The sequence below is a fragment of the Pristis pectinata genome, chromosome 10, assembly GCF_009764475.1.
Source record: "Pristis pectinata isolate sPriPec2 chromosome 10, sPriPec2.1.pri, whole genome shotgun sequence".
Classification (NCBI taxonomy): Eukaryota; Metazoa; Chordata; class Chondrichthyes; order Rhinopristiformes; family Pristidae; genus Pristis; species Pristis pectinata.
In genome coordinates this window covers 27,977,661-27,991,739 of record NC_067414.1, presented here as the reverse complement: position 1 = coordinate 27,991,739, position 14,079 = coordinate 27,977,661, and the positions used below count along the sequence as shown (strand labels likewise).

The 14,079-nt window shown below is 40.0% G+C and overlaps 1 protein-coding gene across 7 annotated transcripts in view; it reads left to right on the top strand.

Moving 5' to 3' along the window:
* Positions 1 to 14,079, top strand: part of ube3d (ubiquitin protein ligase E3D) — a 159,112-nt gene that overhangs the window by 84,189 nt on the left and 60,844 nt on the right. For all 7 annotated transcript variants that reach the window (XR_007957062.1, XR_007957063.1, XR_007957064.1 and 4 more), the window contains one exon: positions 1,565 to 1,703. Coding sequence is in view for 4 of the 7 variants with exons in the window: in XM_052025342.1 (XP_051881302.1) it covers positions 1,565 to 1,703 (139 nt within the window). In the remaining 3 variants the exon portion in view is untranslated. The remainder of the gene's footprint in view (positions 1 to 1,564; positions 1,704 to 14,079) is intronic.

Below are 14,079 nucleotides of genomic sequence, written 5' to 3'. Positions count from 1 at the left end.
AAAATGTACAGGGAGCTAAATTAAACCGAGACATCATTGTGTCTTATCTATAGAGTTCTATAAATTTCTAACAGCAATTCATGACGTGTTTATCATAAGTTCTCATGAAAGATGGAATTTAATCTTCATGGTTCTGCTTAACACTGATTAATGCAAATTAAGTCATTTAATGATCCATATATCAGCCCTCTTAGGAAAGGTGAAACATGCTTGTTAAGCATTGGTGAACCACTTTTTAGAAAATATGCAGTTGAGTGGCAGCTGACCCTTGTCCAGATCATTTGATTGGGGAGATCTGGATGGTCCATTCTTTTCAATTCCATTATTGACATTTTGGAACTTGCCCTTTTAGAATCTCTCTAGTTGAAACCCATGAATAAACTTTTCAAATACTTCGTTGCCTGTGTCATCAAACGAAGTGAAATGTCGTAAATGTAGGAAATGCTGGAAGCACTTAGCAGGTTAGCCAATGCCTATGGAATGAGAAACAGAGTTAACACATCAGGTCAGTGACCTTTTATCAGAATGAGGAGAAGCTGTAAATGAAGTGTTTTAAGTCGCAGAGAAGGGGGAAGAGCAGAGAGAACAAGGGGAACGTCTGTGATAGTGTGGAGACCAAGAGAGATTGAATAACACATGTAGTAGCAGTTCTGGCTGAGAGAGGGTGATGGAGGCTTGTTAATCTTTGCTGATCAGTGCAGAGAAGATGAGATGAATGAGGGCAAAAGAGAGGGGAAAAAACTGTGAGACATGAAGCACCACTGTTGGAAATCTGAAATAAAATAGACCATTGGAAATATACTACCTAGCCTGGGTATCCGGGGAACGAGAAAAACATTGTTTATCATTATGGTTGATGACCTTTCATCAGAACTGTATATTTTCAATAATGTCTCTGGCATTATGAACACTACCACTGCATTATTTTGAGTTCTGTTTTTTGAATTTATTGTAGACTTATGAAGCTTTGATGCATCATTAACTGTACAAATTAACTGTTAACTTTCCCACTTCTGTTCAGGTTAGCTTCTGTAAGCATTCATCTCTCATTAATGGTATCAATTTTTTGTGTATATCTTTGTGTGGGTGGATGGTGGGGAGAATGGGGAGGTGGGGTAATTAGAGGCAGGAGAAACAAACGGAGAAGAGGGGGTCCTACTCTGTCCATGATGTGATTAAAGGATTACATGGAACAAGAAAATAGAAACTGACGTATACTCTAGGCTCATCAGCTTCATTAATTGTGTACAACAGCACTGATGAGATTTATAGAGACATATTATTTCGTGTTTTTTTAGCATGCAAGTACAAATTAATTTGGTGTCATCCAAATGGGGAAATTTTTACCTCGCCATCCATTCAATAATACATCTGTTGCTGTGGACATGTACACACTCTCACCTGTCATTAGTCCCACTGTTCTTCTATAATGGGGAAAGTTGTTGAAGATTGGCAGCTGCTAAGTCCTTTATTATAGTTTTTATTGGAGATTCAGTCTTTGAAATATTCTCTTGAAAGTTTCAAAATTATGGCTTTCAACAGCACCTTTTATTTCTCTCCCCAGTGTGCAAGAGAAGTGGGAGAAGAATATTGGTGTGCACTGCATGACCTTTCCAGCAAACACCTGTCTGGAGCTGTTACTCATACTAGCTTCCTCAACTGCCTCTCTCCCTCCATCACTGCAGAGCATGAACTCATTCAAGGTACTCGTTACTGTTTGAAACAAATAATTCATGTTGTTTTAAATAAAACTGACAGAGCTGCGTTGTCCTAGTAGCTCAGTGTGTACTGCTAGCTGAGCTGTCAGAGTGTCTCCAAGTCTCTGTTCTGTGTTAAATTTAGAAGAAGCAGAAGCTGCTGATGAAACTCTCTTTGTATGTTAATAGTAAAAAGTGACGTGCTTCTCATGCATTGGAACGTAAGAAATAGGAGCAGATATAGGCCATTCAGTCACTCATGCTTGGTCTGCCATCAAACAAGATCATGGATGATCTTTCACCTCAACCACCACTTTTCTGACTTATCCCCATATACCTTGATTTCTTTAATATCTAGTCGTTTAACGATCTCCATTTTGAATCCCAACATTGACTGAGCCCTCACAGCTTTCTGGACTAGAGAATTCCAAAGGTTCACCACCCTCTGAAGAAATCTCTCCCAATTTCAGTCCTAAATAGCCTATCCATTATTTTAAGACTGGGGTTCCCAGAACCAGCCTCCTCAACCAAGGGGAACATCTCTGCCTTGAAAGAAGCATGTATGTTTCGATGAAGTTGCCTCTCAATTCTTTTAAACTCCAGAGAATACCTTACTCAATCTGTCCTCATATGACAGACCTGACTTCTCAGGAACCAGCCTGCTCCACTCCCTCTATAACAAGTTTTTCCTTCTTTAAGTTAAGGAGACTAACATTATATGCAGTACTCTGGGTCAAGGCCCTATATAACTGTGGTTAGACATTGTTACTCTTTGTACTGAAATCTTCTTTCAGTGAAGCTGAACATACCATTTGCTTTCCTGGACATGTGTAGGTGTTGAGTGGGGACTAGAGTCAGCCTTGGCCGTCATGCCCTCAGTGGTTGAATGTCGTTGAAGTTTCTATCGGCCAGTTTATCTGAACACAATAACAAGCATTTTAGTATTTGTGGCCATTACCATTGCTTCAGGAAGGATTGGTGATGGCAGAGGTGAGGGGAAAAAAAACAGCAAAAGCAGTACTTGGGAAAAAGTTTTGAATTATTGTCGAGCACTGTTTACAGTAACTTGCATTTATATAGCCCCTTCAGTCTAGTAGAACATCACAGGAGTATTAACAGGCAATATTTAACTGAAGCACAAAAAGAGAGATGAGGGCAGATGCATGATGGCTAAAATTGGAGGTCATTAAGGAGTATTTAAAGAAGTAGAGAGACAGAGAGGCCTAGCGAGGGGATTCTAGAAGTATAGATCAGCCAGTATAGCTTAATAAGAATTTAAATAAAAATCTCTGTCAAGCTGCACTGGAGATGTAGACATTCCAAAATTGCCAAAGCAGTTAAGGCAAAGGAAAGCATTATAATTGACTATGCTTGTGCATTGCTCAATGTTGTGCCTTCCACACCGGCCATGCACATAAACTGATTAATTTAATAGTGGAAAGCTGCTCTCACAACAGTGTTCAAATGGTACCAACTGTCCTTGGCAACTGAAAAACTTATTTTCAGTGGCTATGAAAGAGATGTGAAGTATATTCATTCAGCTATGATATATCTATATATAGTAAGAGCAAACAAACAAATTTCCTTCCAAGAGAACTTTTAACCAATTGATAAAAGTATCTCTCTTATTCATTCTATTGGCAGCATCCTGATAGTGAATCACTGCACACATCATCTCTGGGACTGACCATGACTGGATCACTGCACTGATCAGCCTGAGGCTGACGGTGACTGGATCACTGCACTGATCAGCCCTGAGGTTGAAGGTGACTGGATCACTGCACACACCAGCACTGAGACCAACTGGATTGCAGTTAATATTACAGGTGGATGACCATTCATCAGAACTGGCCATTTCTGAGGCAAACTGGAACGGCTGGTTATCTGAAATTGTTGAACTGAGTGTTGAGAGCTACCAGGTCAGAAGGCAAAGTGCTATTCCTTGAGCTTTGTTGGAATAGTGCAGGACACAATTGACAGGCCAAAGGGAATGACATGGGGAGTTAAAGTGAGAGGGAACAGGAATCAGATGACTACCCTAACAGACTGAATGGAGGTGTTCTGCAAATCTTTTCTTCTCTCTGTCCTCTATCCTCATTTATCTCCTACTTACATCACCTCTAGACAGATCAGCTATGATAACAAGGCTCCACCACATTCTCGTAGCTGGCTACACTGTCACCACCACTTGTCTCATTACTCTGCCTAACCCTCGGTCCTCTCCACCCCTTCCCTTTCCCTGCAACCTAAAACATGTTTTATTTCTAATACTTCCTTGTCCTGATAAAAGATCCATGGCCTGAACTATTAACTATGTTCCACACTCCACATATGCTGCCTGACTTGCTATTTCCAGGATTTTCTGTTTGGTACTATTAGCCCTTATTGTAGCTTCCATTAATGTCCCACTTTCTAATTTGAGGTTAACTGCTCAATGATTGGTTGACCTGTCCCTTTTTTAAGCTCTTTAACACCATTGTTGTTTCCTACCAAAGATTTTTGATATGTCATGTTAACTGTCCTAGTTACCTCTTTCCTGGCTTGATGACCATTTGATGTTGGAGGCATCATTAAGAACCATATAATGTAGCTGTCTTTTTGTATAAATTAATAAGAACATAAGAAATATGAGCAGGAGTAGGCTATTTGGCCCATTGAGCCTGCTCTGCCGTTCAGTGAGATACTGACTGAGAAACAAAGGACTGTCGATGCTGGAATCTAGGTTCCAAGAACATGGCTGATCTGACCATGGACTCAGATCCACCTACCTGCCTTTTCCCCAGGACCCTTAATTCCCCTACTATGCAAAAATCTGTGTAACTGTGTCTTAAATATATTTAATGAGGTAGCCTCTACTGCTTCCCTGGGCAGAGAATTCCACAGATTCACTACTCTCTGGGAAAAGCAGTTTCTCCTCATCTCCGTTCTAAATCTATTCCCCCGAATCTTGAGGCTACGTCCCCTAGTTCTAGTCTCACCTACCAGTGGAAACAACCTTCCTGCCTCTATCTGATCTATCCCTTCCATAACTTTATATGTTTCTATAATATCCCCACTCATTTTTTCTGAATTCCGGCGAGTATAGTCCCAGGCGACTCAATCTCTCCTCATAGGCTAACCCCCTCCTCTCCGGAATCAATCTAATGAACCTCCTCTGCACTGCCTGCAAAGCCAGTATATCTTTCCTCAAGTAAGGAGACCAGAACTGCACGCAGTACTCCAGGTGTGGCCTCACTATTACCCTGTACAGTTGCAGCATAACCTCCCTGCTCTTAAATTCAATTCCTCTAGCAATGAAGGCCAACATTCCATTTGCCTTGATAACCTGTTGCACCTGCAAACCAACCTTTTGCGATTCATGCACAAACACTCCCAAGTCCCTCTGCACAACAGCATGCTGCAATCTTTCACCATTTAAATAATCTGATCTTCTATTTTTCCTTCCAAAGTGCATTTACCAACATTGTACTCCATCTGCCAGACTCTTGCCCACTCGACCTATCTATATCTCTCTGCAGACTCTCCGCATCCTCTGCACAATTTGTTTTTCCACTCAGTTTAGTGTCATCAGCAAACTTAGATACGCTACACTCAGTCCTGTCTTCCAAATTGTTAATGTATATCATGAACAGTTGCGGGCCCAGCACCGACCCCTGCGGCACCCCACTCACCACTGATTGCCAACCAGGGAAACACCATTTATCCCAACTCTCTGCTTTCTATTGGTTAACCAATCCTCTATCCATGCTAATACATTACCCCAACTCCATGCTTCTGTACCTTAATAGTTTTGCTATTGCATGATTCTGATGTTATTCTCTCCTTCTTTCACCTCCACAGCACAGGGTGTTTTTTTGGTGTCTGGGCCAATATTTATCCATCAAGTAGCATTCCTAAAAAAACATGGATTACCTCGACATTATTTCATTATTGTTGGTTAGATTATTTCTGTTGCTATCTAGGCATCTGTCCACCACAAATTTATCCCTCTCTCCAGCCCTATCTTTCCAATTTTATTTTTCAATATGTTTCCAATTCTATCTATCCAATGTTAGACCACATCTGGAATAGTGTGTTTAACTTTGGAGAGGTCCCAATGCCTTGGACAGGCAGTAAAACAGGGTTGCCAACAGTCCTGTTTGTAGGATTTCATGTATCGTGAAGGGCACTTGGCTTCCTTATGACTTTGGTTTGGGCTGCCATTTTTCCAATATTGCCGCAGGGAGGCTGGAGTCAGCAATTTCCAAGTCATCAGGTAACATAATCACAGAATTCAGATGAACTTAGAAGCCTTTCGCCAATTGTGGTCAGGATTACTTGTGTGGAGTGAAGCTGTGGCTGTGGACCAGAGGGAGGTGGACTCGGTTTCTGCTCCTGCTGTTACTACTAGCAATCTCATCAATTTAGGGTGCTTCCTTGACTATATACCTGCACCCCTAATTCTCCCTGCCCTATAGGTCATGCTGTCATTGCCAATGTGATTTAGTTTATGCCCAGTTTACCCCAATCTGAGTTGGGGTCATTTGGGATGATGAGGCCTCTGATGTTGGCTTGTCTGGTGTGGCAGGTCCTCGCCTGTTCTCAGGACTAGAAGGTGAAGCTGGGGAGAGACTGGAGCCTGGGAGTGACTGGGTTGCAGGAGAGGTTGGGTCAGGGCCCTGGAGAAACTGGATCTACATCTCAGCAAGTGAAAGCACTGTTAGGGGAGAGGTGAGGATAGAATTGTAGGGACAAAAACAATTTCTATTTTCGTGCTGGCACAAAAGGCTAACTCAGCTGAATATGACACAACCGATCCATGTACTCACCGAGCCATTGGATCAGCATTCAGCTGTGCTATTTGAATCCTCTTTGTTTCGTTTATCAGTATAAATAGTTTGTACTTAGACAAAATAAAGGACTATTTGAATTGCTAATTCCAATTTTGTGATGAGAGCTACTTCGGTCATAAAACCAAAGTAGTAAACTGTTTTACAGCATCGATTAATGGAACTGATAAGGTTATGTTAATTTAGATGATACCTCACTCCCATGGTTTGTTTAAAAATTACATTTTGTTATATTAATGCTTTGAAAGTGAAATCAATTATCCTACATTATATGGCAATGCCCTCATTAAATGAGTATTTAATAATCATAATTCACATGCCTCCCTTAAATATCATGTTATTTTACTTCAAAATTGTTTTGAATTCCTTTTCCCCTGTTATCTTCGAAACGTAATATTACAACTTTAAATTGTTTATTGTGTAGCTGAAGATAACATGAATCACCTTGGCAATCTACTGTGTTTGTCACTGCAGGAATGATTGTACTTTGCCTACCTCATATTCTTAGGTAACAAGCTACAAAGAAGTTAGATGATTACTTAAAGCAAAGTATTATTTTTTTCATTCTTCTGCTGTTATAACAAAAACATTTCTTTGTTTATCGAAAACCTGTCATAGAACTCTTAGAAGGGTAATCAAAATACCATAAAGGACAAAGCTGCAGCCTCCCTCATCTATTTAATGGAGAGTAAAATATCACAGCACCCACTTCAGTAGCAGTAATTTTTTTTGCAAATCTATAATTTGACTTAATTACCCATGTATGAATAATGACCTTTCTTTTCACTCACAGCATTAGGAGATGCAGTAAATCATTTTTGGTGCTGCAGTGACTGTCAACTCTTTGTTATACTCGAAGCTGTTTTAACCCCTTAACAGTTTTTAAATGTAGTAATTTTTTTCATGTAAATAACAATTAAGAGAACTGTAATGCCTAATGATTTTTGCAGTTGAAGTATAGGTAGGAAAGATTTATTGTTGGGCTGTTAAAGATTGGGCTTCGTGCCACAGAGAGGGAATAGTAGTTGAAGTGTGAGCTCCTACTTTGAAGCACATTAGATTGTTTAACTGTATTAAGGACACTTTTAAGACTTGCGCTTATCAGCAAGCCTGTTTCTGAGACAGCAAATATAATATATTGTGCAACTAACATTTTTCTCGCAGTTTCTTCAGTTGTGTATTCAACAACTCCTCACATGCATCATCCCACCACCAAGATATATTGGTGATGCCATATTACGTCCTAATTTTTGTTTCTTTTGGTGGAGAACAATATTTGACATCATTGGTAGGCGTGACCATAGTCCTATCTTGACACCAAAGCACTCTCCATCATGTTGTATGCCACAACCTTCATACTAAGAGGAGCAGACTCGGAGAAGCGAAGTTAATGTTTCAGCTTGTGTCAGAAAGAAACAAAGTTAGAAATTAAACAAGTTTTAAGTTGCAGAGGAAGTGGGAACTGGGGGTGGGGGCTGGTGGACAGAACAAAAAAATCTATCAAAGGATGAACACAAAAACCTGAGAAAGTAGGCTGCCTGCCTGCCATTTAATATGATCAAGGTTAATCTCCCTCAATTCCTCTTCTGGGCCAGTACCCTTTGCCCTGAATTCCCCGATCTTTCAAAAATTTATCTACTTCCACTTTAAATACCTCCAGTGATTGAGCCACCACAATCCTCTGGGGCAGAGAATTCCAGAGATTCACCACCCTCTGCGAGAAGAAATTCCAATGCTTCTTGGTTTCAAATGACCACTCCCTTGGAACCTGGGGGAGGCGAAGTGAGACTGAGTGATGCAAGCGGTGGTGTTGCCAGGTTAAAGAGGGTGATAAAGGCTTGATGGGTAATAAAAAAGCAAGTCTGTGGGAGGTGTAAAAATGAGCTGAATGACATCTGAAATCACCAGAAAAGGAGTGAGGGAAAGTAAACGTGTTGGTAATATGGGGTACAAGTCTGAAATCGCTGATTATCTGAAATTGTTGAACTTACAAAAAAAAATGAAGTCTGTTGTATGGCAAGTCAAAAGAAGCATTACTGTTCCTGGAGCAGTGTGGGAGGCCAAATTCAGATTTAAAACTTGACCTAGTTTTAGACTTAGGCGAAGCCTTGTCAATATTCAGGCACAGGCTGGTCAGTGGCAAGTGACATTAGTGCGATGCAAGTACCAGGAGAAAACTACTTCCTACAAGAGAGAGTTTTGCCTCCTAACCTTTGGAACCAACAGTGTTCCCATTGCCAGCTCTCTCTTTATTAATTGCCTGGGGTAACAAGGGTTGGGGGCAAGGGATGAGGTTGAGAGAGGCCATCACTTTTTAGAAACATACTAAGACCAGCAACATAAATACAATGATGACAGTGCAGGTAAAGGCTGAGAGTCATTTGGAGGGTGACTCAACTCTTGGCTCCCCACGACCTGTTCACCATTTATAATGCACAAGTCCAGAGTGTATTGCAATACTCTCTACTTGTCTGGATGACTGCAGCTCTGAAAACTCAACAATCTCAATAACATCCGGGACAAAGCAGCCTACTTGATTGAAACCTCATCCATCACACTTGTGCACCCAGGTTGCAGTGTGTACCATCTACAAAATGCACTGCAGTTACTTACCAAGGCTACTCTATTTCCCCCCATACTCCCCTCCAAATCACAAGCCATCTTGTGTAGCAGTTAGCGTAGTGCTATTACAGCGCCAGTGACCCAGGTTCAATTCCTGCCGCTGTCTGTAAGGAGCTTGTACGTTCTCCCCGTGTCTGCGTGGGCTTCCTCCGTGTGCTCCAGTTTCCTCCCACATTGCAAAGACGTATGGGTTAGGAAGTAGTGGGCATGCTGTATTGGCACTGGAAACGTGGTGACACTTGTGGGCTACCCTCAGCACATTCTATGCAAAAGATGCATTTCTCTGTGTGTTTTGATGTACATGTGACTAATAAAGATATCTTTTAAAATATGGCCATTCATTCAGTGGGTCTAAATCTCGGTTGATCCATCCTAATGCAGCTTTGAGAGTAAAAACTGCAAATATTGGAAACACTTGGCAGGTCAGGCAACATCTGTGGAAAGGGAAATAGAGTTACTGTTTCGGGCTGAAAGACCCTTCGTCAGAGTATGTGAAAACACAGGAAACATTCATTAGAATCTATACAGTGAAAATTTCGCTCTACTGCAAGATCATTGACCTGAAACGTTAACTGTTTCTATTTCCACACATGCTGCCTGATCTGCTGAGTGTTTCCAGAACTGTCTGTTCTTGTATGAGAGTAGCTTCGTTAAAGGATTGCAGTTAAGACTTTTCAAGATGCCCTTCTCCACAGCAATTAGAGATGCGCAAATAATGCGGAACTAGCCAGCAATTTCCATGTCCCATAAATAAAGAAATAAATTGCTAACAATAAAGTTAAGACTTTGTAGGAAAGTCCATGGTCTGCTTTTGAAAAATGGATCTTAAAGTAAAGCTTGTTAGATCTCTTCTGTTGAGATGATGTCAGATGTTGAAGAAATTATTTGCATCAATTTGTGAGTCAGGAATGCAGTTTCTCTGTTGGATTTTGTAATGAAGTTCGGCAAGGTCTTTCAACTGCATTTGTCATGTCAACAGCAAAGGTACATTCAAGTGACTGGTTAATGCCAGAATTGCTTTTTAATAGCTTCACTGCATTATTTGCCCTCTTAATGCTCTGTCATGGTTACCATTTTTACCAATATTTTAGGATACTGTACCACCTTCCTTCAAATTTAATATGATCTTGCCACCAACCCATCTGCCCTTTTTGAATTAATCACCCCATAATTCTTGAAAAGCATCTCTCCAAAGATATATGGGCACTGGATCTTTTGCTAGCTTTGGGATAAGTGGATACCAGAAATAACCCTGCTGGCCAGTCTTGTGACAATAATGTGTCCTTCTCATTCTGCAGCCGCCACATCTCTTCCCTGCTCAGTTCCATTTCCATTAACAACTGTGAAATACTTTGTACCATGTTTAATATTAAAATCATTACTAAATTCATAGTTGCACTGACTGCAAAAAGTTGAAAACATTGAGAAATTCTGTAAGGAAATTCAATTTAAAAATTTATGCCACTAATGCAGAATGAGGTTAAATTTGCTGAATTCATATTTCTGTCTCTCTCCTTATTGATGTGTGTCAATCATCTTTAGTTTTGTCTCACATTCAGTTATGGTCCCCCATCTATTCCATTACTCCTTTTGTCAATCATATTTACACTTCCTGCTTGCTTGTTAGTGCATCCAGAATCTCCATATCTCAGTGTGCTAGCTGCTCTCTCAGATTGCATGAACTGGATTTTTAATTGTATTCCCTGCCCTCGTCAACTTGTGCACTAAAAGATCCTTGCAAAGGATCCTTCCCAACCCTACCCTCGTTAACAGTAAAAAGATTCTGAATAACGAACTGAAACAATGTCAATAAAATCTTTACATACTCCCAAATGACACGGACTTTCCAATAAGCCTGTCTAACAGAAGCAAAGGCTTTAGCCAGATCAATAAAAACGACTGCAATTTAAAAAAAATTAAGCCCCACTTAATAATTTATTTAAAATTGTAGTATTCTGATGGCAAAAAAAACTATTGTCAACCATTAATTGAAATTGCTTCTGTCGGTCTCTTTGCATGGACCTCCAGTCATCAATATTCAGTGCATATGAACATGTTATTTTACCGCGAGGAACCTCATCACTGAGCCATTCATGTCCTTGCCCAGTATTTGCACAGGCAGTTCATGCTGGGGTCACTGGGAATCGAGTCCTGAAAGAATGAATTCAACTCCCCCATCAAATCTTTAGTTCCTCTTCTTATTGGCACTGAGATTAACTCAAATGCATCCATTGATGTCTTTGCTCAGTGTAATGAAGTGACTGCAGACACATTATTGAACATAAGAAGCAATCTATGTAGTTGAGAATGGATAGTCTTTCAAATCACTGCTTAAGTTCTGGGTAACACATTTGATGTGAGTCTGATGTTTGGCTCACTTAAACTGGGAGGTAGGCGACAGGAAGATTTGCACTTCTGAGTGCCAATATTTAGCCTTGTAATGAGGTTGCCACAGAATATGCAGTGAACTGCTTATTTTCATCCACCTGTATCTGTCAATGCACACAACTGCATCTTGTTATTAAAATATTTTATTTCTCAGCCGTTACTGTTTAAATTATTCAATGGATATCTACACCTATTTTTTTGTGCTCATTAGCTGAGTCCTTTGCTGTTTCAAGTATGGTTATTTGTCTGAATATGACTGACCATTACTGGAGTGTAAGGGATGGGAGATTGTCGTGAGGAAGTTATACCCAGTGCATGACCTGATTCAGCACCTTGAATGTTGAACTTCATTCATCAACAGTCCAGCAAATGACATTCTCTTTTCCAGGCAGATTTTATTAATAGCTATTCTGGAATAGGATTTTGAATTACACACATTACCCAGTGCATTTATATGTAATAGTATATGCTGATTCAAAAATTAATAATATGCGTAGAGTGATAGGTACATTTAAACCTATTATAAGTAGATCCAGTGACCAGGGGTGGGGGGAGAGAAAAAGCTTTCATCATTTTTTCCAGGCATAGTTTTATCATGGCACATACAATAATGTGGTTATGGTTTGGAACTTTGGTAAGCTCTTACTAAACTGAATTAATTTGATTTCTGTAATAACCATCACCTTTCTTCTACCAAGCTTGCTATCATTCTTTAAGATGTCAATTTTAAAAACTGCAGGAAGAGGTTCAAGGACATAGCTGACATTGCATTGAAATCAGTATTGAAGCCAAAAGTCTTGTTTTTAAGTTAACATGGTGTGCCTATAAAGTCAAGAAGGTGATTGCAGTGACCTGCCTTCTATTATCAATTGTTAGCTCTCCAGTTCAGTTAGTGTAGTAGAACTGATGAGGCTCTCAATCAACTGATCACTTGCATCTAATTTGAAATAAACATGGAAAGACCGATGTAAGACCTCTCTAATAAAAAATGGGATATTCTTCAATGTTTTTGCTGGGTCTTGTTATAAAAGCTTTGAAAATCATTTTCATTTGAGATCACACTTTTATTAAAACTATGCTAATTTTGTCTTGTTTGTATGTACACAAAAACATGATTTCAATGGACATAAATCCGTAGTTGTCTTTTCTCTTGTCTTCTTTTCTTTGCTTCTGTTTTTTCCCTTGCTTTCTTTGTTCATTTCTTTTTCTTCCTTCTTCTAACATTAAATCGGTAATCTCAGAGGTAGGAATTTAAGCAAATATATCGAGTAGATGAAGGAAGAAGTTGTGGAGTTGCTGTGGGGTCATCATACTTTTGTGTTTTATGGATGATTCGATCAAGTACACTTCCCAACTAGATTAATGCACATTACCTGTGCAGGGAGAAGCATTGTATAGTGGAACCAACTTCATGATGCTACACTTTTTATTCTCTGTACATTATTGCTTCAGAATTTTATGGCACCCTCAGTGCAAATTAATTTTTCTTTCAGTCCTTCAACTTTGTTGTGTTCCTTTTTTTTTGAAAGGAAACCACACATAGCTAAACAGCTCAGTTTGTATGCTCTTAACACTAATTTCCAAAGTCAAAGTTGAGTTTATTGTCGTATGCACAAGTATATGTATGCACAGGTGCAATGAAAATCTTAACTTGCAGCAGCATCACAGGCACATAGCATCATATAAGCAGCATTCAAAAGGAAAATATAAACAGAATTTGTACATAATTTTTACAAGAAAGCAATTAAAAACAAGAAAAACAAAGTCCATTTTAGTGCAAAATGATCAAATGGAGTTGCTAAACTGCAGTGATTAGGGTTTTGCTGGTTGGTTCAAGTACAAAATGGTTGAAGGGAAATGTCAGAATCAGATTTATTATCACTGACATATGTCCTGAAATTTGTTGTTTTGTGGCAGCAGTACAGTGCAAGACATAAAAATTACTATAAGTTACAGAAATAAATAAATAGTGCAAAAAAGGAATAATGAGGTAGTGTTCATGGACTGTTCAGAAATCTGATGGCGGAGGGGAAGAAGCTGTTCCTGAAATGTTGAGTGTGGGTCTTCAGGCTCCTGTACCACCACCTCTATGGTAGTAAAGTGAAAAGGGAATGTCCCAGGTGGTGAAGGCCCTTAATGATGGATGCCGCCTTCTTAAGGCATCGCCTCGTGATGATGTCCTTGATGGCGGGGAGCGTTGTGCCTGTGATGGAGCTGGCTGAGGCTACAACCCACTGCAGCCTCTTTTGATCCTGTGCATTGGAACCTCCATACCAGGCAGTGACGCAACTAGTCAGAATGGTCTCCACTGTACATTTGTAGAAATTTGCAAGAGTCTTTGGTGACGTACCCAAACTCCTAACGAAGTAGAGTTGCAGGCATGCCTTCTTCATGATTGCATCAATGTGTCGGGCCTGAGATAGATCCTCTGAGATGTTGACACCCAGGAACTTGAAGCTGCTAACCCTTTCCACCGCTGACCCCTCAATGTGTGTTCTCCCGACTTCCCCTTCCTGAAGTCCACAATCAATTCCTTGGTCTTG